At 43.3% G+C, this 26699-nt stretch overlaps 2 protein-coding genes across 2 annotated transcripts in view; both read right to left on the reverse strand.

Moving 5' to 3' along the window:
- Positions 1-26699, reverse strand: part of LOC146577396 (NACHT, LRR and PYD domains-containing protein 12-like) — a 99076-nt gene that overhangs the window by 6308 nt on the left and 66069 nt on the right. The window contains exons 10-12 of the mRNA XM_085253728.1: positions 6417-6593; positions 3849-4046; positions 903-1076 (exon numbers count right to left, since the gene is read on the reverse strand). Of these exons, the coding sequence (XP_085109854.1) occupies positions 903-1076; positions 3849-4046; positions 6417-6593 (549 nt within the window). The remainder of the gene's footprint in view (positions 1-902; positions 1077-3848; positions 4047-6416; positions 6594-26699) is intronic.
- Positions 8334-26285, reverse strand: LOC146577397 (protein NLRC3-like). The gene is made up of 7 exons (XM_085254047.1): positions 26234-26285; positions 20563-20694; positions 20386-20478; positions 19521-19622; positions 11931-12166; positions 10023-11814; positions 8334-8514 (listed from the first exon to the last, which is right to left on the reverse strand). The coding sequence occupies exons 2-7, from the start codon at positions 20649-20651 to the stop codon at positions 8334-8336; spliced, it is 2493 nt and encodes an 830-aa protein (XP_085110173.1). The 5' UTR covers positions 20652-20694; positions 26234-26285.

Raw genomic sequence — 26699 nt, forward strand, 5'->3', positions numbered from 1 at the left:
GTCATGAATTCTCTCTGACTTTGACGTTTACTTCCTGCACAGCTCTCTCTCTCTCAGTGTACTTCAAGAACAGTTTACCTTCAAAAATCTGTTTCCTGCATTATTCACTGCTTATTACGCACCAGTCTGCTGTTGTGTTCACTGCTGTCGGCCTCCGAAAACAAAGCCTCATTTCTGCTGTTCAATACTGAAGAAATGTAAACCTTTTAAAATGATGACAGATTACAAACTCTCAGCTGTGTCTGTAATCAAACCTCTGTAACTTTGCTTCACTTCAGCAGCATCAGCTCATGTTCACATGTTGATTCATGGTTTGCTTCAGTTTTTGATGGACTGCAGAATATTTTGAAGGTTATCTGCTATAAAAAGCCAGAACAGGAAAATCTGCTTCATGTGTTTCTGTTTGATCCTCAGTGACTTTGACACAAAGGCCTCTGCTGTGATGATCACACCTCTGATCAAGTCTCACAGTGTCAGCTTTGTTTTTATACATATGGATATGTGCTGAGAAATGATCAGAATTATAATATTTCCCACTGTCTGCTGTGTGCCGTGACCTTTGACCTGCTAAAGACAGTCAGCTGTGGATTATTCATTGTTGTGTCTGATACTTAGAACTGTGAGGAAGAACACTACACAGTTAATCAGGGTCCCCTCTCTCTGAATCAGGAAAGGTGGGCAGGCCGCGTGTGGGCCGCGGGCCATACGTTGAGTCTCACTGTTTGAAATGTGAACATTGTTCTGCTGCAGTCAATGGACTAAACCAGAGAAGAAGAAAACAGACTTTACCATGAAGATCCTCAGTGTGGATCAGTATAATATCAGCCTGATGTCTGCAGTTTAGTGTCAGCACAACTTTCACATCATATTCATCTCAGCACAACTAAAACATGCTGACTGACCTCAGAGTTTCAAGTCCACATCCTGGACTCTCCAGGAAACCACACAGATGCTTCACTCCTGGATCCTGCAGCTCGTTCCAGCTCAGGTCCAGCTCTCTCAGATGGGAGGGGTTGGACTTCAGTGCTGCTGCCAGATAATCACAGCTGATCTCTGACAAACCACAGTAACTCAATCTGTATAAAGAATGAAAGATGTAAGTTTATTAGACAAAGTGTGAGCTTGAAATCATTCAGTGTTTCATCATCTGTTCAGAGCTGAAGAAGGTTCAGAATGTAGAAGTTTAGAAAATGGAAACTCCAAACAGCTGAAGCCAACAGGAAGCAGCTTCAAACAGGAAACTGTGCAGAGTTTCAGACTATATGTCCTGATGCAGCCAGTTGGATTTTGGAGATTTGAAACTCTGTTCTGTGACTAAGTCCTTGAATCATTTCTTCCAGTTGGTCCAACAAGACAGACTAAGTGTTGGACATGTGTTGTGGCTCCATTAGGGGAGCTTCTAAATGTGATGTGATGGCCCCTCTGGGTCTGTCAGGTCACAGGACTGAAGAGAGCTCAAACTGGGCACACAGTTGTTCCAGTCTGGACCAAAGACTCTATACTGGGACTGAGGGACTGCTTTGACTGCACCCACTGGGACTTTTTAAAGGCTCATGTTCTCACTTAGATCATCGATTTCTACTTACATTTCTTTCTGGGAAAAATGGGGATTACTTTGCAAACAGGAAGTATTTTCCCCAATAAGCAGCCCTGGATTAGTAAATCACTCCAACATGTTCTCAGGCAGAAGAAGCTGTCTTGTTATGAGGGAGAGAAGAAAAAGATTGAGGCACAGAAACTTGTTGAAAGAGAGATAAAGCAGCTAAAATCAGGTGTAAAAGTAAAGCAGAGGATGAGCTGAATAAAGGACACTCAAGGCTGGCTTGGAAAGGAATGAAGTCCATGGTGGGGATGCAGAACAAGGAGCAAAGATGAATGTGATGCTGAATCAGCAGAAGACTTGGACTCATTTGATTCCAGCTTTGATATCATTGATTTCAATGAAGATCTTTGTGATTGTAGCAAAGGGCTAGTAGCTCTGAGAGTCCCACTGATGAGGTGTTTGTGTGGAAATCTCTTAGTGGGACCAAAGAGAGAAAAAGCCCTGGTCCTGATGCTGTGGGAGGGAAATGATTGAAGTGTGCTGTGAGGAACTGACTGGGAGATTTTCACACATTTTCCAGTCCTCCTTGGAACAACAGGAAGTTCCCAGCATATGGAAACAAAGGTTAAGTGTCCTATGGCACTCAGTGATGATGGTGCTGTGGCCCCACCACCTCCACCTCTTTGTAAAGGAACTAACTGTAATCTGAAGCTTCAAATGGAACTAAGACTTCCTCCACTAGGTGGCAGTGTCTGATGAGAAAGTGTTAGTGGAGCTGGCCTGGAGTCAGAAACAGGAAGATGCAGGATTTGGGCTGAAATGGGGAAAGTGGTTCGCACTAGTGCCTTAAAGCAAGAAGGTTGTAGGTTGAAGCTTGTTGGCCTTTCTGTGGAGGTTGGATGTTCTCCCACAGTCCAATGAAATGCTGCTTAGGTTCATTGGTGCTTCTACATTGGCTGTAGGTGTGGATGTGAGAGAGTGCTTCTCTGTCTCTCTCTGTTGGCCCTGTGATCAGAATCAGAATCAGAATCAGAATGGGTTTATTGCCAGATGTTGAGGTTTACAACATTAGGAAATTGCTGCGGTGCTTCAGTGCAGACAATAAGAATTAAAGTGCTATGTAGAAAGAAAGATATGTGCATGAGATATACATGAGATATATACATGAGTGCAGGTGGTGATCAGTGCCAAACATGAAATGATGCAGTGACACAGCGTAGGGTCATGTGTTAGTGGCGGGGACAGTCATGTGGTTATTGTTCATGTGTCCAACAGCAGAGGGGAAGAAACTGTTCTTGTGGCGAGAGGTTCTGGTGCGAATGGACCGGAGCCTCCTGCCTTAGGGGAGCAGGTCAAACAGACTGTGTCCAGGGTGAGAAGGGTCAGCTGAGATCCGGGCTGCACGCCGCATGGATGGACTGCTCACCTGTGCAGGTGGACCACGCCTCTTGCCCTATGACAGCTAGGGCACAGGCTGCAGCCCTGTGAGCCTAAGCTGAATAAACAGTTAGTAAAAATGATCCATAGATGGCCTGAAATCCCCCAGTTAGCAGTTTGGTAGATAGCTATGACATGCTAATCCCATCCAGCAGCTGTATTCTACCTGTAAGCTGATCCCTGCTGAGCCAAAGCACTTTTTCATATACAAATTACAACCTTTAATAGAAACCTATTGGTCAGCATCTTATTAGCCTGCTGTTAGCTTCATTCCACAGAAAACTGAGAGAAACTAACAGAGTTGATAAAGAATAAAGAGAAATGTGCTGATTTAAAGCCTTTGAAGTGCTTCAGATGATCTCTGTCCACTTCTGTCCACTCATTCATTCATGTAAGCTTTCTAATGCAGCTTTGATCTTCACAGTCTGCTTCATGAAACTCATTCTAACCCTGAATGTCAGAGTGTTCCTCCTTCTCTTTCCCATCATTCATGCTGGCAGTGGAGGAGATTTGGATGTTGGACTGTGTTTTGGATGATGTGTGTATGTTTGTGTTGGACTGCTGTCTGTAAAGCAAACGCACATTTTGCTTTGGATTTCAGTGTCAGACAGACTTTAAGGTGGAATGAAGAGTTGGAGAGTTTCACAGTGAATTATCCAGTGGAGGATTTTTCTTCTTCTTTGAAGGTTTGAAATGTGAACATTGTTCTGCTGCAGTCAATGGACTAAACCAGAGAAGAAGAAAACAGACTTTACCATGAAGATCCTCAGTGTGGATCAGTATAATATCAGCCTGATGTCTGCAGTTTAGTGTCAGCACAACTTTCACATCATATTCATCTCAGCACAACTAAAACATGCTGACTGACCCCAGAGTTTCAAGTCCACATCCTGGACTCTCCAGGAAACCACACAGATGCTTCACTCCTGAATCCTGCAGGTTGTTCTTGGTCGAAGACCAGGAGTACTCATTACTCAGGTCCAGCTGTCTCAGATGGGAGGGGTTGGACTTCAGTGCTGCTGCCAGATGATCACAGCTGATCTCTGACAAACCACAGCTCCTCAATCTGTATAAAGAATGAAAGATGTAAGTTTATTAGACAAAGTGTGAGCTTGAAATCATTCAGTGTTTCATCATCTGTTCAGAGCTGAAGAAGGTTCAGAATGTAGAAGTTTAGAAAATGGAAACTCCAAACAGCTGAAGCCAACAGGAAGCAGCTTCAAACAGGAAACTGTGCAGAGTTTCAGACTATATGTCCTGATGCAGCCAGTTGGATTTTGGAGATTTGAATCTCTGTTCTGTGACTAAGTCCTTGAATCATTTCTTCCAGTTGGTCCAACAAGACAGACTAAGTGTTGGACATGTGTTGTGGCTCCATTAGGGGAGCTTCTAAATGTGATGTGATGGCCCCTCTGGGTCTGTCAGGTCACAGCACTGAAGAGAGCTCAAACTGGGCACACAGTTGTTCCAGTCTGGACCAAAGACTCTATACTGGGACTGAGGGACTGCTTTGACTGCACCCACTGGGACTTTTTAAAGGCTCATGTTCTCACTTAGATCATCGATTTCTACTTACATTTCTTTCTGGGAAAAATGGGGATTACTTTGCAAACAGGAAGTATTTTCCCCAATAAGCAGCCCTGGATTAGTAAATCACTCCAACATGTTCTCAGGCAGAAGAAGCTGTCTTGTTATGAGGGAGAGAAGAAAAAGATTGAGGCACAGAAACTTGTTGAAAGAGAGATAAAGCAGCTAAAATCAGGTGTAAAAGTAAAGCAGAGGATGAGCTGAATAAAGGACACTCAAGGCTGGCTTGGAAAGGAATGAAGTCCATGGTGGGGATGCAGAACAAGGAGCAAAGATGAATGTGATGCTGAATCAGCAGAAGACTTGGACTCATTGGATTCCAGCTTTGATATCATTGATTTCAATGAAGAGCTTTGTGATTGTAGCAAAGGGCTGGTAGCTCTGAGAGTCCCACTGATGAGGTGTTTGTGTGGAAATCTCTTAGTGGGAGCAAAGAGAGAAAAAGCCCTGGTCCTGATGCTGTGGGAGGGAAATGATTGAAGTGTGCTGTGAGGAACTGACTGGGAGATTTTCACACATTTTCCAGTCCTCCTTGGAACAACAGGAAGTTCCCAGCATATGGAAACAAAGGTTAAGTGTCCTATGGCACTCAGTGATGATGGTGCTGTGGCCCCACCACCTCCACCTCTTTGTAAAGGAACTAACTGTCATCTGAAGCTTCAAATGGAACTAAGACTTCCTCCACTAGGTGGCAGTGTCTGATGAGAAAGTGTTAGTGGAGCTGGCCTGGAGTCAGAAACAGGAAGATGCAGGATTTGGGCTGAAATGGGGAAAAGTGGTTCGCACTAGTGCCTTAAAGCAAGAAGGTTGTAGGTTGAAGCTTGTTGGCCTTTCTGTGGAGGTTGGATGTTCTCCCACAGTCCAATGAAATGCTGCTTAGGTTCATTGGTGCTTCTAAATTGGCTGTAGGTGTGGATGTGAGAGAGTGCTTCTCTGTCTCTCTCTGTTGGCCCTGTGATGGACTGCTCACCTGTGCAGGTGGACCACGCCTCTTGCCCTATGACAGCTAGGGCACAGGCTGCAGCCCTGTGAGCCTAAGCTGAATAAACAGTTAGCAAAAATGATCCATAGATGGCCTGAAATCCCCCAGTTAGCAGTTTGGTAGATAGCTATGACATGCAAATCCCATCCAGCAGCTGTATTCTACCTGTAAGCTGATCCCTGCTGAGCCAAAGCACTTTTTCATATACAAATTACAACCTTTAATAGAAACCTATTGGTCAGCATCTTATTAGCCTGCTGTTAGCTTCATTCCACAGAAAACTGAGAGAAACTAACAGAGTTGATAAAGAATAAAGAGAAATGTGCTGATTTAAAGCCTTTGAAGTGCTTCAGATGATCTCTGTCCACTTCTGTCCACTCATTCATTCATGTAAGCTTTCTAATGCAGCTTTGATCTTCACAGTCTGCTTCATGAAACTCATTCTAACCCTGAATGTCAGAGTGTTCCTCCTTCTCTTTCCCATCATTCATGCTGGCAGTGGAGGAGATTTGGATGTTGGACTGTGTTTTGGATGATGTGTGTATGTTTGTGTTGGACTGCTGTCTGTAAAGCAAACGCACATTTTGCTTTGGATTTCAGTGTCAGACAGACTTTAAGGTGGAATGAAGAGTTGGAGAGTTTCACAGTGAATTATCCAGTGGAGGATTTTTCTTCTTCTTTGAAGGTTTGAAATGTGAACATTGTTCTGCTGCAGTCAATGGACTAAACCAGAGAAGAAGAAAACAGACTTTACCATGAAGATCCTCAGTGTGGATCAGTATAATATCAGCCTGATGTCTGCAGTTTAGTGTCAGCACAACTTTCACATCATATTCATCTCAGCACAACTAAAACATGCTGACTGACCTCAGAGTTTCAAGTCCACATCCTGGACTCTCCAGGAAACCACACAGATGCTTCACTCCTGAATCCTGCAGCTTGTTGTTGGAGCTCAGCTCCAGCTCTCTCAGATGGGAGGGGTTGGACTTCAGTGCTGCTGCCAGATAATCACAGCTGATCTCTGACAGACCACAGCCCCTCAATCTGTATAAAGAATGAAAGATGTAAGTTTATTAGACAAAGTGTGAGCTTGAAATCATTCAGTGTTTCATCATCTGTTCAGAGCTGAAGAAGGTTCAGAATGTAGAAGTTTAGAAAATGGAAACTCCAAACAGCTGAAGCCAACAGGAAGCAGCTTCAAACAAACACAACAAGAGAAAAAACTCTGAATGTTTCACATTAAAGTCGTACATTTATCATAAAAACAGGACAAAGACTTGAAAAAGTCGTGTTTTTCCTTCCAGGAACCACAAGGCTTCACTTTTAAAGGTGAAGTGTGAAAGAAATGGACATATTTGAAGTCCAACACCTTTTTCCAGTCACATTATTAAAGCAGACAAACTACAAGCTCATTTTCATTCCAACAAGTCATCTTCTGACCTGGACTAACAACACTGGTCTCTATGTGCAGCTGGCTGTGAGACCAGTGCTCAGGGAGCGTCTACAAAGTGCAACACTGAAAGAACATCACACACTCATTTGCTTCCATCATCCAACCTGAAGAGGAAACAGAGACGCCTCCCCTTCAAAGTAAAAGCTGCTCCTTTTGGACACAGTATCAAAGAAAGTCTACAGTATAACATAGAAAAGACAGAACAAAGTTTTGGTTGTTTTTAAATTGTGCAGAAATGAAACTACACAAAGCTCAATTATGTGACAGACATTTCATCCCATGTCAGTTTGGCCTCATCCTGGGCCGGATTATCCAGCACACACTCTGACCACAGGCCCAGGGGCCACGCACAGCTGGGCTCCATCCAAGAGACAGGAAACAAACCAACACAATAATAAAAAGCACCATGTGATCTTCTTACATCTTCAAGACAAACATAGTAAAAACATGAGCATATTTGTTTCCTGATAAAATGATGTGACAGGTAGAACAGAGTAAAGTGGTGGTGTTACAGCCTTTCTCCCCTCTGCTGCCGAGGCTGTTAGTCTCTCCCAAACTCAGCTACAGGACTTCCAAATGAATGAAAGCAGCAGAAGTGGCTTTACAAATGAAAGAGGAAGAGGAGAAGGAGAGGAGAGGGAGGCCACCCTGACCATCACTCCAGCTGAAAACATCACACCTCCATTAAAGTTGGTGAGGAAATGTTGAGCAGGATGAGCTGCTGGCTAATCTGGAGGCTGTAGCAGCAGCTCACAGTCACAGTGGATTTCCACTCATGAAAAAGCTCTGGCTGCTTCATTTCTCATCTCATATCAGAGACTTTAAAGCTTCACTGAAGCTGTGCTGTGATGCTTCCATATCCCAGTGAGGCCTCCATAATGATTTCAGCTGTTCTGTACACACACTGTGTGCCCTGTATGGCTCAAAGTCTCTGCAGCCTGTTTTTATCTGCTATCATCAGATCTTCATCATCCTCATTCACATCCCTCACACACTCTACAGCCTCATCAGCACTGACTTCATCTTCACTGACTGATGGAGCACAACATGAACCTGTGGAGGCTGAAACACTGTCCTGTCAAACATCTCCCCATCACCACTCCACTTCTGTCAGCCTTTAAATGAACCCTGCTCAAGTCTGTCACTTCTGTTTGGAGCCAAAAGGAAAAACTGTTGTTCAGTCGTTTGGAAAGACAACATTTCTGAAAGCACTCAAACTTCTTCACATTTGTCTTCAGACACATCCTGAACATTTGGGAACTAAAGAAATTTTCAAACATCAATCAAAGACCTGAAATATAGAAAAACAACAACAGCCGCAGTCAGTGAACTCACCTCAGAGTCTCCAGTCCACAGTTTGGACTCTCCAGTCCAGCACACAGAAGCTTCACACCTGAATCCTGCAGGTTTTGGTTTCCACTCATGTTCAGCTCTGTCAGATGGGAGGGGTTGGACTTCAGAGCTGAGGCCACAACTTCACAGTGAGACTCTGAGAGTCCACACCAAGTCAGTCTGTGATGATAGAAAATATAAAATGTGTTATTATAAAAGCAGAAAATCTGCATTATAAACAGAGACTGAATGTATATGAAGACAAAACAGAGTGAGGTCATAATCTGATGAATCTGCTCTTCACATCTGTGCTTCAGCTCCTCTTACTGTGTTTGACATGACACAACGATTGAGTCTCTCTCAGACCTGCAGACTTTTAATGAGAATCTTTGTTTGGCTTTAATCTGCAGATGAAGGAGGAAGATGGTGTCACATTTAGGCTTCCATAATGTCCACAGTCTGTCACTGAGATCTGATCCAGAGTCAGAGTGAAGACACACATTTGGACTGTTTCCTGTTTTGACTCCAGAACATTTTGAATGAGTTCAGCTCAGTGAAGAGTTCCAGCTGGAAAGATGATCTCTGTTTGCTACCTGCTGTCAGGTACGACTGTTCACGTCCACACGCAGGAAAAACCTGCTGACTGTTACCAAACGGAGCAGAAATCTCATCACTGGACAATAATGATGAATGAACTCAGAGCTGCTGATATCAGATCTGATTTCAGGGGAACTAAACACAGAAATGATTGGCTCATTTTAGCTTTCTGAGCCATTATCTGCTGCTGTGTCGCTAGTTGGCAGAAAATGATTTGTATTCCTGTTCAGGGCTTCAGTGTTTATGAGTCCAGATCCAGGTGACAGCAAGTCAAAATGATGTTACCTGTCTGTGTCCAGCAGCAGCCTGTATTCACTTTGAATATTGTTATAACCTGACATGGATCAGTTTGTCTTTGATTGGTTTGTAAATGTCACTGTTTCCATTGGACCTGAGTGACGTACAAAGACAGAGAGGGAGAGAAAGGAGAGAGAGGATGGAGACAGCACAGAGAGAGCAAACACAAACAGGTGAGAGTGGACAGGTGACCAAGGTCAGCAACCAATCAGAGAGCTTCTGTTTGACCCACAGTCACTGATGATGACTGCACATAACCAAGCAGTGTGTTACTCTGATATCAAATATGGATCCTGCTCTTATAATAATGATCATCAGATGATATTATTGTGTTATTTTGTAGCTGAATACGATGTTTGTGATTATCAGTGAAAGAAGCAGTGAGGAGGATGGAGAGAGAGAGAGGACAGAGGGTGAAGTTAGAAACACTAAAAGGATTTTTCATGGATTTCATGGATGATTTGAGTGATTTCCAGCAGGACACTTAAACATGTCAGTGGACGTCCTAAAGAACATATTCACTGATATGAAACGTGTCATTGAACAGGATTAATATCAGTGGAAACATGGTGGAAACAGCTGTGACTGCATGGATGTGACACACTTCAAATCTGTTCTCCACTCTTGGATTTGGGATCCATGGAGCTGCTGCTGAGTCTGTACAATAAAGGAATGGTGTGGAAGGTTGCAGCGTACGGACACAAACACTTTCTGCTTACAATCTGATTTTATTTTCAAAATTAAACTACTAACCTACACTGATCAATGATGTTAATGATCACATCTGGACTCACCCAGCCTTTCTGCAGTTCCTCACAGCTGGAATCAGTCTCAGTCGTCCCTGCTCTGATGTGTTGTACTTCAGCAGGTCAAACTCATCCAGAACCTCCTCTGACATCTGCAGCATGAAGGCCAGAGCTGAGCACTGGATCTCAGAGAGTTTCTTCTCTGATCTGTTCTCTGACTTCAGGAACTCTTGGATCTCCTGATGTACTGAGAGGTCGTTCATCTCCATCAGACAGTGGAAGATGTTGATGCTTCTGTCAGGAGAGATTTCATCACTGTTCATCTTCTTCAGGTTGTTGATGACTCTCTGGATGGTTCCTGGACTGATCTCTGTCTGACCCAGCAGACCTACTAAGAGTCTCTGGTTGGACTCCAGACAGAGGCCATGAAGGAAGCGAACAAACAGGTCCAGGTGGCCATTTTTACTCTGGAGGGATTTCTCCATGGCTCGTTTAAGGAAATCATCCAGAGAGGACTCGTTGTATTTTTGTCCCAAGAAGTTCTCCAGCACCTCTGTCTTCCTGGTGGTGTGACAGTGGAACATGTAGACAGCAGCCAGAAACTCCTGAATGCTCAGATGAACAAAGCAGTAGACTGGTTTCTGGAAGATCACACACTCTCTTTTGAAGATCTCTGTACAAACTCCTGAGTACACCGAGGCCTCTGTCACATCCAGACCACACTGCTCCAGGTCTTCTTGGTAGAACATGATGTTTCCTTTCTCCAGATGTTCAAACGCCAGCCTCCCCAGCTTCAGAAGAACTTCCCTGTCAGCCTCCGTCAGCTCCTGTGGACTCGTCTCACGTCCCTCATGGTACTTGTTCTTCTTCCTCTTTGTCTGAACCAGCAGGAAGTGTGAGTACATGTCAGTCAGGGTCTTGGGCAGCTCTCCTCTCTGCTCTGTAGTCAAAATGTGCTCCAGAACTGTAGCAGTGATCCAGCAGAAGACTGGGATACTACACATGATGTGGAGGCTCCTGGATGTCTTCATGTGGGAGATGATTCTGCTGGACAGCTCTTCATCACTGACACTCCTCCTGAAGTACTCCTCCTTCTGGGCGTCAGTGAAGCCTCGTACTTCTGTTAGCCTGTCAACACATGTAGGAGGGATCTGATTGGCTGCTGCAGGTCGGGAAGTTATCCAGACGAGAGCCGAGGGAAGCAGATTCCCCTGGATGAGGTTTGTCAGCAGCTGGCTGACTGATGACTTCTGTGTGACATCAGACAGCAGCTTCCTGTTGGTGAAATCCAATGAAAGTCTGCTTTCATCCAGGCCGTCAAAGATGAACAAAAGCTGAGAGACAGCCAGCTTCTCTGCTGTGACCTTCTGTAATGTTGGATGGAAAACATGGAGCAGCTCCAGAAGACTGTACTGCTCATCTCTGATCAGGTTCAGCTCCCTGAATGAAAGCAGAACCACCACACTGACATGTTGGTTCTCCAAGCCCTCTGCCCAGTCCAGAGTGAACTTCTGCACTGAGAAGGTTTTTCCAACACCAGCCACGCCGTTGGTCAGAACCACTCTGATGGGTCTCTGTTGGTCAGGTAAGGCTTTAAAGATGTCCTGGCACCTGATTGGAGCGTCATGGAGGGCGTCCATCTTGGAAGCTGTCTCCAGCTGCCTCACCTCATGTTGGGTATGAACCTCTTCACTCTGTCCCTCTGTGATGTAGAGCTCAGTGTAGATCCTGTTGAGGAGGGTTCTACTTCCTGTTTCATCACTTCCTTCAGTCACACGTTCACATCTCCTCCTCAGACTGATCTTATGTTCATCTAAAACCTCCTGCAGACCAACATCTGCTGAAAGAAAGAAAAACAATGAGACTAAAGAGAAAGAAAACTCTTCAATGTCTGAACAACACAAGAAGTCCAGTTTTCAGAAATGAGTCCATCAGCAGACAGATGTTCAGTCTTACTTTGTACACAGCTGCTCTGACTGGCTGTCTGCAGTCCAGCTCTGCTTCTGGATCTTTCTCCACACTGGGGACAGGAGGAGTCTCCTGATGAAGCAGACTGGTCCCAGTATGAGGAGATGCACTGTCTGCAGAACCAGTGTCCACAGCTGGTAGAGACTGGATCCTTCAGGACGTCCTGACACAAAGCACAGCAGGACAGCTGCTCCTCCTCACAAACACCACTCCTCTTCCTCTTCCTCTCTCTGTGAACACATTTCTTCATCACTAAAACATTTACTGTCAGTGAAAAACATCCAGATGTGACCAAACTGCAGTTCCTCACAGTTCCTTTGATTTCATCAACACTAATGAGCTGCTCTTCCTGTCTGCCTGTCTTATTAAACACTGAGTGATGAATACAAACTCAACACTTCCTGCAGACTTCCTGACTTCACAATAAAAGCTTTCCATCAGAGAGACAGTTATGACTTTCACTGTTTTACAGCCGCAGTGGGCAGATTATCTGGGTCAGTTCACTCTGAAGCAGCTTAGAAGTGTCCGTGTAGAGCCGTGGTCTGACACACAGAGACTTCTGATTTTCTCTGTTTAAACAAACATGATGAAGATGAGCAGGTTTCTCTTCTAGTATAAACTCTGTGTCTCTCTGGCTGGCTCATGATGGCTTTTCAGGTTTTATGTTTTGCTCTCTCCTGCTAGCGTTTTGCCTGCCTGGGTGGAGCTTGTAATGGCCTCTCGCTCTTGGTCCACCCAGTTATGATGATTACACCACCTGTTGCTGACTCACCTGGGCTTACCGGTAACCATTTAACGCTGCGGCATGGAGCAGTTTGTCGCTGGGACATTGACCCTCCCGTGTTCATGATCTCAGCTCTTTGCTAAGAAATCTCTCTCTAAATTCACCAGTTGGGTTAACTTTGAGTATACTTTGAGTAAATATTTCCCCGGACCTGGTTACAGACGCTTACCTGTGACTCCCGTGTGTGGCTGTGTGAGTGGAGAGCAGGACAAGAGTGACTGAAGAGGAGTGAGAGTGGACTCCCTTCCCTCTTTTCCCTGGAATCCTGGACCCCCTCCCCAACTCACTGTACATATATAGAGCACTGTGGTTCACCCCTTTGGTAAATAAACTGTCACCTTTTTGTTTGTCAGAACTCAGTCTGTGCTTGAGTTCCTCTGTTAGCCATGACATTTTGTTGGTTCTCTCTCTTCAGGTCCCTGTAAGTGTTTGATCTAAAACATTATATTTATTCTGCTTTGATTGTTTTGTGTGCTGAGGGACATTGTTGCATGATCCACTTTTTCTTATCACTCAAATATCCTGATACTTTCAGAAAGTTGGAGAGCTCTCCTGGCTTGCTTAGTCTTTGCTCTGTACTGCAGTACTTCCACTGGTTTCACTGGACAAGTCTGCATGTGAATCTACAACTGATCTGACATTGTGGCACAAACACAGTAAACAAACACTACGAGCACCTTGTTTCATGTGCAGTGGCTTTCTTCTCATTCTGTTACTGAACACTGTATGAAAAGCCTCTCACTGCCAGCATCCTTCCAGCCCCACGACAACAAGACCAACTCACATCTTCACAACACCAAGAATTTTTCCCCTTTTCTTTGGAGAAACTGAGAAGCCAATAGGATTGTAGCTCAAACTTGCCCACAGTCCTGCTTCATCACTGCTCACTCCTACCTGTGTTGGTGCTCAGTGGACAGTCATTAGGGTTGCCAACTCCCTGAAAAATAAATAAGGGGCACCTCGTGGCCAGGGCCGGGCAACCTAGTTGTCTTCACCCTTCCCAGTGTGGTAGCTCTTTTTTGTGTGTGTGAAATTATTTTTTAACCATTTGACTTGAATTTGATTTAAGCAGATGCATATTCTTTGTGATATGACCATATGAGAAACAAATGATCATTTGGCCATTTATTTTTAGCTCAAAATGACAACATTAACACAGTAAAACAGGTCTCTTTCTTAAACAGAAGCCTGTCATGCTTAACTTTTGAGAATATAAGTAAATCTTTCTTTAAAAGAACTCTGTCCTGCTTAACTTAAAATTATATAAATTAATAGAAAACAATAGAACGAAAAATATTCTTGTAACTGTGCACATTTAGTGCATTTAGTACAATTGGCTTCAGTTGAGGTATTATTTCAGCTTTTCTAAAGCTAATCAGCTGCTCCTGTTTGTAAACCCACTTGTTCCCATGATTGCACATCATAACTCATCATCATTATTCATCTATGTATTACTTTTATGTATTAGTCATCTATTTGTTGTAATCATCTATCCTTGCAGTTGTTTATTACACAAAATAAATTATATTATCACACTTCTGGCCACATAACGCTGATATTCACTGCACATGCCCATATTAACCTTAACCAGAGGGTTTAAAAAACAAACCAGTGTTTACTAGGGGTGCAACGATACACAAAATTCACGGTTCGGTTTGGTTCGATACTTTGGTGTCACAGTTCGATATTTTTTCGATACAAAAAAAATGTTCATGCCTTTTTAATTTGTCATTTATTAAAATTATAAATATATATTTTAACTCAAAAGTACAGTTTTTAAATTTAACCCTAACCCTTGTGCGTGTTTTTTATTTTGACAGCGAATGCGCACCTGCGGACCACTTATGTGCAGCCCTGGTTATTTAGCTCATCATATTGCAGCCACAGAAATTATTTTGTCCATGAAACCATGAAGCTGCACTTTCTTTTTGCCTTATAGTCTGATTTGTCATAACTTCTCCGTTTTGTGGTAAGCTTTTCTTTGGCTGTCACTTCTTCACCCTGACCTGTCTTATTTGGCTCAGCAGAACTAAAATATATATCTGTCTGTGAAGGTTCTCAGTCATCCAGGTCATCGTAGTCAAATATATATCCTGCTGCTTTTACACACGCACTCACATAAGCTCAGCGATTCTCTGCGCGATCAACCTCTCACATGTTTAAGCTTGCTGCGTGAGATTTCACTTGTCATGTTTGCATAGTAAGCTAACAATTAATAAATGGTAAATGGCCTGTATTTGTATAGCGCTTTTCTAGTCCCTAAGGACCCCAAAGCGCTTTACACAACCTGTCATCCACCCATTCACACACACATTCACACACTGGTGATGGCAAGCTACAATGTAGCCACAGCCACCCTGGGGCGCACTGACAGAGGCGAGGCTGCCGGACACTGGCGCCACCGGGCCCTCTGACCACCACCAGTAGGCAACGGGTGAAGTGTCTTGCCCAAGGACACAACGACCGAGACTGTCCAAGCCGGGGCTCGAACCGGCAACCTTCCGATTACAAGGCGAACTCCCAACTCTTGAGCCACGATCGAAGACGATGTCAGAGGAATTGGTGCACAAATTATCATCACTCACAGATCAGTGCTGTCGCTCTCTATACACAGTTTGCGCGATTGCAAAGTGAAAGCAAAAAAACAAGCGCAAATTCAAACGCGATTTCAATATGTCACATATTGATAGTGGCTCACCGATGCCAATGACATAATTACCCAGCTACATTTCTGAAAGCTTTTTCCTTCCTACAATAGCCCGACGGGCAGGGAAGAGATAGATTTTGGTAGCCCGACTGGAAAAATCGCTAGCTCCAGGACGTCGGGCTAGCGATTTTGCGAGCCCTGTATCTGATTGAGGAATCACTCATCTTTGGAAAAGAGAGTTTATTACAGAGAAATGTCTCTTTCCAAAATAAAAGCTATACTATCCGCTTCTTCTGGGCTATATTCTCAGCAGCATAGGAGGATCATGTGCTAACAGCTGTCTAAATGACTCGGCTAAAGTTAGTAGCATGCTTGCTTTTTTTTGTCTGCTTCCACTTGTCTTTGCACTAGGATGATGTCGGTGTAAATGTGCAGTCATATTCGTTGTGTTCCCACTAGTGCTTTCAGGTTAATGTCGTTGAAATGACCTTAACGCCACAACACAGCAAATCTCCGTTAACGAGCTACCGCCGATCGCCCCGTGCATGGGGCTAGACGGCCAACACGTTAACGAGCTAACTGCGCTAACACACTAGTTCCCACCCATGTAATTAAGCATTGCGTGGCACATCCAACATACTGTTTTACTTTAGTCCATGACTCGCTTACCTTCAGGGTCATACGTCACATGAAAACCAAAATAATTCCAAACGCCAGATCTGAATGAGGGTGGGGGAGGTCCATCTTGCAAGGAGAGCTTAACTTCTGTCTTGCTAGCTTGCCCTGCGCTCTTCCTTCTGACTATGCTGTCTGTGTTGAGCGCTCAGTGGATCTGCGCTGGACAGTGCAGCCTAGGCGGAGTAGTCGAACGCAGATTCACTGAGCGCTCAACACAGACAGCATCGTCAGAAGGAAAGTTGATAAAATAAATTACAAATGTTGTATTGTTCGATACATATGCGTACCGAACCGAAAGCACTGTATCGAACGGTTCAATATCGATACGAATATCGTTGCACCCCTAGTGTTTACATACCATATCTGCTTCTGCCGTGGCCTGGTGGACAAAAAATTGGTTAAGGGTTCCCCGAGCTTTCACGCCCCTCATGTTCTTCATGTGCCCCCACCATTAGAAGCATGCCTATGGAAAAAGTGCGCCGGCACACAGTGCAGTGCGCTTTATAGGTGTTATGGTGACCTTTTCCAGCCAGGTGTTTCCCTTTTCCCATTCCTCCCTGTACTTTTGCAGCCTTTTTTCTTTCTCTGAGGGGAACAAACATTGCTGCTCTAATGCTGGGCTCACACTGTGCGATGTTTGGCCCATTTTGAGACGATTTTTGAGTCGTGCGACCGATTTGGTGATCGGCCCGATTTTGGCCTTCATCGTGCATCGTGTAGTATACGTGGGGTAACGAGAAGCGATTAACACCTCGAGCAGCTCCCGATCATCAATCGCTCGTGAGCCGTTCACACTGCTCACGCGCAAACACGTAAACGTCGGTGAAAAAGACGGAGCAGCACGGCTGTGCAGCGTGTGATCTGGACACAAGCGATGGAGGCACAACTTGTAGAACTTTGGAAAGCTCATCCGAGCCTTTTCGATGTGGCATCACAAAATGATCACGACCACAACAACCGTGAAAATAGTTGGATTTACACTGCTGCTCAATCACAGCTGCCTGATTAATGTTTTTCATTAGCAATTTAGCAAAGTTGATGGTGGTGGTTTGTGTGTCTGTGTGAGTGAAAGACAGAGAGAGCGACAGATTTTCTGTTATAACCTTCATTTTATGGAGGCACAGTGTGAGCACTCAGGTCGCATCAGAGCATCGGGCGGTATAGTGTGAGACCTGCATCGTGACCTACCAACTTCTAACCCCTGCGAGTCAATCGTGCAGTTTGAGCAGGAGCTGAATAACGTGACTGAAAAAATCACACAGTGTCTGCCCATCTTTAGGTGTACTGTCGTCCGAGACTTGCACCGCAGTGTCGGCGTTTGTTTCCCTGTTGGCCATGCTTCTTGTTGTGGTCATCTGTTGTCTTCCGGTATTTTCTCCGCAAGCGACCTTTCCTTGACCAATGAGATGAGCGGTAATCTGAATTGTCATACTCGAATTGTCATAAGTGTGCTGTCAGCTCATTGGTCACAAAGCAGGAGAGGGGCTGGAATTATGCTTTCAAACAAAGCGTTAATTCCATTAACATTTATAGACTACTTTTGATTCTCACTGTATTACGGGACAAAGTGCGTCCCTTATTAGCTCAATACGGGACAAAGTGCGTCCCTTATTAGCTCAATACGGGACGTGTACTTTTGTTTCGAAATACGGGACGATTCCGTTTTTTAAGGGACGGTTGGCAACCCTAACAGTCATAGCCTGCTGCTAGCATGAATGCTAAACGTACTGCTGTGGATGATCAGCAGAAAAAGATGTTGTCAGTTTGACTGTTTGCTGTATTTAAAGTGTTTTTCTCAGTTCATCTGTATTCAAAGTGCATTCGGGGCTTTAGCTGACAGCTCTTTGTGCTAACAAACTAAACTCTCTTAGTTTAAGCCAGCAGACTTTACCAAACACAAAGCCTGCTGCTGCCTCCATGGGTTAGCTTGTGTGACTGGTGTTTGCACCAATGAAATCTAAATCACACTAATGTGTCCTCCAAGGTGTTTGGTGGGAGCACTGAGTGAAACATAAGAGCTCTGGTTAAGCCTCATCAGCTGGATAGGCTGTCCACCCTAGTCCAGGCTTTAACTCAAATCTCTGATTGGCTTTCTAACAATTACCTTGTTAGAACAAGACAGAGACCATGATCATAGCTCCTCCTGATCTATATTCTAAAATCAGTCAAGTTGTTGCCCCTTTCTGTTCTTCTGCTGAGCCAAATATTCGAAATCTTGGAATAATATTTGACTCTTCTTTGGGCCTTGACTCACATGTAAAGTCTCTGTCTCGTTCCTGGTTCTTTCATTTAAGGAATATTTCTAAACTGCGACATATGGTCTCCTTAGCTGAACTGGAAAAAATTGTCCATGCATTTGTGTCATCGCGTTTAGATTATTGTAATTCCCTGTTTACCAGCTTGGATAAATCATCTCTTTCTCGCCTCCAAGCTGTACAAAACGCAGCAGCCAGACTACTAACTCGCTCTACCCAGCGAGCTCACATCACTCCTATTTTATGTTCTTTACATTGGCTCCCAATAGATTTTAGAATTCGTTTTAAATGATTGTTTTAACGTACAGAGCACTAAATGGCCCCAGATTATTTATCCAAGCTTCTCACTAAATACACTGCTGCTCGCTGTCTCCGCTCACAGACTCAGAGTTTGTTGGTTGCTCCCAGAACACGTGTGAAGACGAAAGGGGGCGGAGCCTTTCAGTCTGTGGCACCAAGGCTGTGGAACAGTCTACCTCTACAACTACGTTTGGTTGACTCTGTGGAATCCTTTAAAAAACAGTTAAAAACTTTACTGTTTAAACAAGCTTTCTGTTGACCAATGCTGTTTACATTTTTATATTTTTCATTTACATTTAAACTCTATATTGTGTATATTGTGCATTTTGCTATTTATCGTACTGTTTATTTTAATCTCTGTGTGCAGCACTTTGTGACTACCTGTCTATGAAAAGCGCTTAATAAATAAACTTTACTTACTTACTTACTAAAATAACAAACAGGGCTGTGAGAGCAACTGAAGTGATAAAAATACTGTTTAAAGATAAAAAACACTTTGATGTTCTCTCGTCACCTAACAAAGTCCAAACCCTGTGAACTATTTTAGCTTTAATAACTGTGGATTCAGGTATCCTGAACCCATCTTTGGACATTTGTAATTAAATATTTTAAAGTTCCATCAGAGACTCCTGATGTGGCTGTTTGGAGAAGGAAAAGAGGGACAAAGTGGAGCGTCGAGCTGAGGCTTCATTCACTGCAAACCTACAGTTATGTTTCCTTATTTCTGCTGTTTGCATGTTCACAGCTGAAATAAAGCTGCCTCTTTGACTTCATCCTGTTGTGTTTGGGTCCAATCCTGCCTGCCACACAGCGCTACAGGACAAAGTCTAATATTTTTATCTTTTTAATGAATCTTTGGTCATATTTATCCAGGAAAACACAAACATGTAAAGGAGTCATCACAGGTCTCTGACCTCGTTGGTTCAGGTTCAGCACTGAACTCTGGAGGGTAATCTTTGGACCAGTCACTCCTCACAGACGGACAGCTGGATCCTGCAGACTGTGACCTCTGACCTCTGCAGACACAAACATGTTTTATTCAATGATCAATTCTCTGATAAAGTGATTGAAGCAGCTGTGATCACATAGACTGCAGATAATGCAGCTGCTTCCTGTCAGCAACAGTCCTCTTAGATTAGAGTTCAGCTTTTTACAGGAAAACAAATGTCCCTGAATGCAACAGTGAGACACAGTCTGCCTGTGTGGCTGTGATAGCTGCCGTTAGGAGCGCTCATGTGTTTGCAGTTAGATGAGGAGATGTTACCATCATGGACATGTTAACAAATCCTGCAGCATCACGTGGCACAAACACTTTGTGTTCCTGTCATCTGCAAGCAACAGGAAGTTCATTAATAAAGGCGGGATGGAGACGTGCCTGTGATGGTTCTCCTTCATCCAGCTGTTACACACATCTGGGCTCACACGACGAGCCTTTGTCTAATACAGCAGCTGCTCTCTGAACACTTTTCTGAAGAGGAGCTGCACAAACCTTTGTTTGCTTTCTAGAGCAGCGTATCAAAGTCAAACTACCCACTGCTAGCAGCCGTTTCTATCATAGTTTAGGATCCAGATGTGTGAGGTCTGAATTTACACCTCTGATTAAAATACATAGTTAAAAACAGCCAATTGAGTCCAAATGTGTCTTAAACCAGATAAACTGACAGTTACAGCTGAGCCTGTGTGTCCTTGGAGACACTGCTCTGCTACAGAGATGCATTTTAGAAACCAGGAAACATCAAAATCATTTAAATCAGAGAGTTCTTGTTACTAACAGCTCACCTCTCTGCAGCAGAGACTTTGAAATCAATGAAGTCATCTTTAGACACGTCACTCTTACAGGACACACTTCTGGGTGGAGGTCCAGGCTGGTTCCTGTGAATAATGATGGAGCAGTGATGTGAGTGCTGAGCTGTGACATGGAGAAGAGTCATGGACAGTTAGAGATGGTCATCTCACCTCTGAGCTTTGGTCTGGCTCTCATGTTCCCCACACAGAGTGCTTTTAGAGGGAGGGACTCCCTCCTCTCTGTCCTCACACTGATCCATGCTGCTCAATTCACATCAGCTCACACACACTTTCTACCTTCACCTGCAGAGGAAACACAAATCATTCATGTGCACATCAACTGAGAGCTGCAGAGGTCGTGTCTGATGTGTTGGACTAACATCTATCTGAGACGCAGCTTTCATCAGTTCACTACAAAAAGTGTCACAGAGCCGAGTTCAGCCTCCAAATCCTCCATTACTGTAGTCCTACAAAGCAGCAGGTCAAACATGGCTGCAGAGAGCAGCTTTATGTCAGTAACCATGTCCAGGACCGAGCTGACTGCTTACAGAGTTCGTACTCTAACTGCTAGCTGCCCTGCTAGCTAAGCTAACTCAGTAACAGTGACTCTGACAGGAGTTACTGTGGAACAGCGGCCGAGCTCAGGACACATTCAGTGTGTTTAGTCTGAGTCCTGGACTCTGATCCAATGGATTCAATCCAGCTCAGAGTTTCATGTGTTCATCAGAATAAAATACATGTACTAATATAACAGAAGTAATGCTCTGAATGCAGGACTGTAATGGAGGATAAACAAGCCTGAAAGAAACATTCAGTTCATGTATTTGTAGACAGTGAAGCAGTTTTTAATACTGCAGCTGTTTCCTTCACCTGTGTGTGTGTGAGCCACACCTTCATGTGCTGCTTTAGAAATATGTGGTCTGACTGCTCAGACTGAGTCTAGGAGGAAAGTTCACACGCTGGAGAAAGTTTTGTTCCTAACTTTGTCAGAGTTCGGCTCCAAAGACAAAGAAGACGGAGCTCACAGTCTGTAGATGGTCCTCAGTGTGTGTGTGAAGCCAAGAGAGCACACAGGAGTGTGTTTATGTCAGCAAATCAGTGTGTGTGAAGAGTCTGAGGGAGTGTGTGAATGAGACTAAACACTGAAACCAACAGTCCAAGAAAAGCGTCTGGATTTCTTTAAGTTTAACTCAATTAAACTTACTTAAGACTAATCGATAATCTACGACCAATAATATTAGATTGTGTTAGATCTACTGGATTCTAATCACTTAATTGAAGATGATGGTGTGATTCTTTTTGTAGACTTTTATAAGGCATTTGATACGGTCGAACATCCTTTTATTTTAAAAGCTCTACCCTATTTTTCTCAAAGGCTTCTGGTTTGTACCTGAATATTAAAAAATGGGAATAATTAACTATTCATGATTGTGACCTAGTAGCTATTAAAACTGACATTAAATATTTGGGTATTATAATGTCAAAGAACACAAATAATAGAGAAAATCTAAATTTTGAGCATATTACCCAGAAATCTAAAAAGATTTTAAACAGCTGGCTACAAAGACACCTCTCCATCTTTGGACGTGTCTTGCTTACTAAAACAGAAGGTATCTCTGGATTGATTTATCCATCACAATGGTTATATGTTTCCAATAGTCTAATCAATAATATAAATCGAATTAATTTCAATTACATTTGGAGAAACGAGCAACATTATGTTAGGAAGAAAGATATAGTGAAGTCATTTGAAGAAGGAGGTTTGAATGCGATAGATTTTGAAGCAATGATGGTTCTATCAAACTCAAATGGTTGCAATCTTTCATAAATATTTCAAACAGTATTTGGTTTTATTTCCCCAAAGTAATTTTGGAGAAGCTGGGTGGCATTGAATTTCTTATAAAGTGCGACTTTGAAATTTCCAAATTAAATTATCCAATTTTCACAAACAGGTTCTCCAGTACTGGAAAATGATATACAAGCATATTTTTTCTCCACATACAAATTTGATTTGGAACAACAGATGTATACGATAAAAGAAAATCCATCTTTTATAAGGATTGGATGGATCATGGCATTTGGGCGGTTTTACACCTTTTAGACAATGACGGAAATGTGTTAACATATAACAAATTCATAGATAATTACGGCATATCATGTACTCAGAGTAAATTCATTAAAGTTGTGAAAGCTAGTGATGGCCCGCTTGAAGCTGACGCTCCGGAGCGTGTGTCGAAAAAAACAACACACTGGTTCAGAAGCACTGTGTCGAGGCTTGCTTCGTTTGGCAAAAGTCAAGTGACCAGTGACGTCCGAAGCTTCATTACGCACGTAACTGCTTCGGTACCTGATTCAAACGGATATAAGGAAGTGAATCATCCACGGGATTCGTGGAGTGTGTTGATGGTGACAGAGAGCGAAGAGGTGATCATTCCACTGACAGATATGGAGCCAGCGAGGAAGAGAGGACGTTCTGGCGTGTGGAAATATTTTGAGTTGATTTTGCTCAATTCATTTTATCTGCCGAAGTGAAAAACCTGAAATGTCCAAAATCATGTTTTCATAATGTAAATATCATTACAGCATATGACTTCAGGAACACTTCCATGTGAATTAAAGCTGATGAAGACTACAAAAATGTATTTGACACTATACGTACATTACATTGCTACAGTTTAGAAAATCATTTTGTTTATTGTTTTTAGGTGATAGTCTGCAGGACCCAGGAATACCTGCATATCTACCAGCTTGCAGTGTAGTTCCTGCACTCCACAGCCTCTTCTGTTCCATGCAAGTGGATTTTCTCCAGGGCAGGAGAAACTATTTCTAAGAAAAGAAACCGACTCAGCCAGCGCACAGTAACACTAATCCTCTTTTAAATGTAAATAACAAAAGGGCTACCTTACATAGATCATGTTTTTACTTTGCAAGTTCTTGATTAGGGGTGGGTTTTGATTATCGCTTTTCTGATTACAATCCATACTAAATTGAATAAAGTGATATTGATTCATTACAATCCGGTGTCGATTTGTAAATTAACGTTATTATGCCTGAAACGCCAACATCTCAGGTTAAACCTCACAACATGTCGTCAAACACCATGCAGCTAAAACAGTAACTGGGAGCAGGTTTACGGATTCTGCATACAAACGTAAACACAGAGCGCGGACCCGACGCGTCAGAATCAGATTTTGATGTGTCGGCGGGTCTGCGCTGTGTTTGCCTCTTTTTTCTTCGCTGGCTTCTGCAGCTGCAGGTTTCATAACTCTCTGTTTACATCTCTAATTAAGTCTCACATGTGTCAGCTTTCTTTTAATAGATACGAAATTATGGATATATAGGCTACTGTTAAATGATTAGAATTGTAATATTTCTGACTGAGGAAAAACTTTCCAGATTCCAATCAAATTGAATCGGATCCTGTATCGAATCAAAATGATTCTACAAATCAGTAACGATGCAGCCGTACTCAGCCCCCTAAGCATTTTCCCTTTCCAGTTCACAATCAATCCCACCCCTAGGTCAAAAATATGTATAGGACAATTGGCCTAATCTAATATTTTGTATGAACCTGTCCAGCTGTCCAGTGATTAAACGACAAGTAGATGGAGGCAGGACTCCACAGCAGGGGCATACTCCATAATGTGCTGTGCATTATCATATGTATATTATATATATTGCTCACTTATTGTCAGTGTTGGGGAGTAACGGAATACATGTACCGCCGTTACGTATTTAAAATACAAAATATGAGTAACTGTATTCCGTTACAGTTACCGTTTAAAAAGGTGGTATTCAGAATACAGTTACTTTGTTGAAATAAATGGATTACACTGCGGTACTTTCCTGTTTCATATTGTCGCGGGTCAGGACTGTTTGGGTTTTGTTTGACAGCTACGTTCTGTTGTTCCAGGCGGCAGCGTTACGGTTGCCATGGTTACAGGGCGACGCTCTCTCTCTCTTTCTGCGACTGTGTGTTTCCTGGGTGAGAGAGCGCCTTTTCGTTGTTGTTGTTGTGCTAAGCTAACAGGCAGAATGCTACAAGCATAGCTCTAAAGAATGCAGCATCATGGGCAGTGTAGTCCGTGTTGCAGGGAGAATGGACTGCCATACATGCTATGGGTCTGTGAGCGCGAGGAGGGAGAAAAAGGCGAGTGGAAAGGTACGAGTTGTCGTCGAGGAAAAACGGGAGCTGGAAACATGTAAATATAATAATAACCACTGCAGCCAAGAAGAGAGCCTGACGAGCCCAGTTGTAAGTAAGCTATTAAGACTCGACTGTACACAGTGTTCCTGTTTTCCTCCGAAAACAATAAGTTCCGTTAGAGCAGCCTTTCAACGCCTCTCTCTGTCTCTCGCAAGAAAAATTGACCCACACAACAAAGTAAAGCTATTTTTCGGCTACGAGCCGACAGGGACCCCGCCGTATTAGTCAGAGGTCCCTTTACTACAGTTCGGAGTCGCGGACCTTCAGTAATAGTAATAAATCACACAGCAATAGTACATTCACGTTGTTGTAAAAAGCATGATAATATATTAAGTAATCCAAAGTATTCAGAATACGTTACTCTCATTGAGTAACGTAACGGAATACGTTACAGAATACATTTTGGGGCATGTATTCTGTATTCTGTAATGGAATACATTTTAAAAGTAACCTTCCCAACACTGCTTATTGTATTTACCAACATCAAGGAGTTATGAGCAAAGAAAGGCCACACCATAGTGCATGTTTAAATAGGGAAAGTTTATTGATCAAAATGTATTACGCAGATACGCATTACATTTTTTCCAGCCCCCCAATCGAGAAAACAAAACCAATTACATGTTCAAAGCAACGGAACGGTGGCCCAATATCGGAGAGAACTCCACTCTTGAGTGAGCAGTGATGCTTGAGCTGTCCGTTTTATTTTGCAGATTCAAGCTGCTCTTCAAAATTTTCACCACCAGATGTCACCGGAGAGGACTGTGTTGAAAAGCTTCGAGTAATGAACCGTTTTTCAATACAAGCTTCAGTGCTTCAGAAAGCTTCATTTGGCCATCACTAGTGAAAGCCATTCCCCCTACAATGATTCAGATGTCTTCCCCAGATTGAACAACAACCTGTCAACAACATGCTGAGCTGTGACTCTTCTTCCCTCTAAAGTCCTGGTGTTAACACTCACCCTGCAACAGCTTCACCTATTTTTAAATTGTTTTTACGTTTCAAACCGACGGATCATTTGAAGCCAACCATCGGAAAACCGCTTCAGCTGTGTTTGATGTTTATGCTACAGCCTGTTTACCAATATAATCAATATCAGATATCAGAGCAACAGAAACCTCGGTGATCAGGACGCTGGGACTGAGAACAGGAAGTGGCTCAAACGTCACAGTTTCATAACGTCACCCTGAACTCCACTCACGGAGTTTCTGTCGCCATTGTAGTTTTTAAAGTCCCGTGATGAAGGCGGGTCTTTCTGTGAATCCGCACGCTCATTGGCTAATAGCTCGAGATTGACACATCGTTATCCAATGAGCGTGCGGGAACTTCCGACATAAAGTTGTTTCCTTTGAAAAACCAAAGTCTGATTATTTTTGCCTCCACTGACGGAGCCTGTTGTTCCCGCCACAGAGACACAGTAATGTCAGAGCGGTGTTAACACTCACCCTGCCTCAGCACAGCTCTCACTCTCCTCCTGCTCTCTCACACTAAACGGAGGCTCAGCTAAACTCACTTCCTCTCTACTTACAGGAAACCAGCGCTCAGAGGAGCCGACCGGCCTCACATTTCACCCACAGACACGAACAGCGTGGAATTATTTTATGTCATAAGAAGAAACATATTCATGTAAACACTCACCTGCGTCACCTCCACCTTCGTCCTCCTGCTGCTCTGAACGGAGGCTCAATACTTTCACTTTCACTGCTGCTCCCTAAACACAGAGGATGCTGGGACTTGTAGTTTTTTCCTTCCGGTGCGGTCTTCCTCTCTGTTTGTTTGTGTTCAAGTTATTTCGATCATGTAAACATCAACAGAACACGTGAAGCCACACAGAGTTTGTATGTCGAGGTGGGTAGGAGGGTTTGAGGGTTTGAGGAGGGGTCAGAGGGAAGAGGTCTCGCCAGTTGCAGGATCTCTAACATTAGAATCTAAAAATGTGTCTCATATAGGTGTTATTTTGGTACTTTACACATCACACAGTTTCAACAACTCCTTATATGGCACAAGTTCATCTTTTCTTTCTGGCTTCCTGTATTTATTAATATGCTTGTATATTTCTACACTAACTTCCTGTTTTTCAGTCTGGCTGAGCACTTAGTTTGTG

Source organism: Mchenga conophoros, linkage group LG3 (genome assembly GCF_057382185.1).
Source record: "Mchenga conophoros isolate Kocher_MC1m ecotype Shallow Benthic linkage group LG3, M_conophoros_male_GT1.1, whole genome shotgun sequence".
NCBI classification, from domain to species: Eukaryota; Metazoa; Chordata; class Actinopteri; order Cichliformes; family Cichlidae; genus Mchenga; species Mchenga conophoros.

What these genes read in the sequence shown, in the direction of transcription:
- LOC146577397 (XM_085254047.1), bottom strand. Translation starts at nt 20,651, where the DNA reads ATGGATCAGTGTGAGGACAGAGAGGAGGGAGTCCCTCCCTCTAAAAGC. An exon ending in TCAGAGCAGCTGTGTACAAA is followed by an intron (nt 11,815 to 11,930) that starts GTAAGACTGAAC and finishes TCTTTCTTTCAG; the next exon opens with CAGATGTTGGTCTGCAGGAG. An exon ending in AGGAACTGCAGAAAGGCTGG is followed by an intron (nt 8,515 to 10,022) that starts GTGAGTCCAGAT and finishes CTATCATCACAG; the next exon opens with ACTGACTTGGTGTGGACTCT.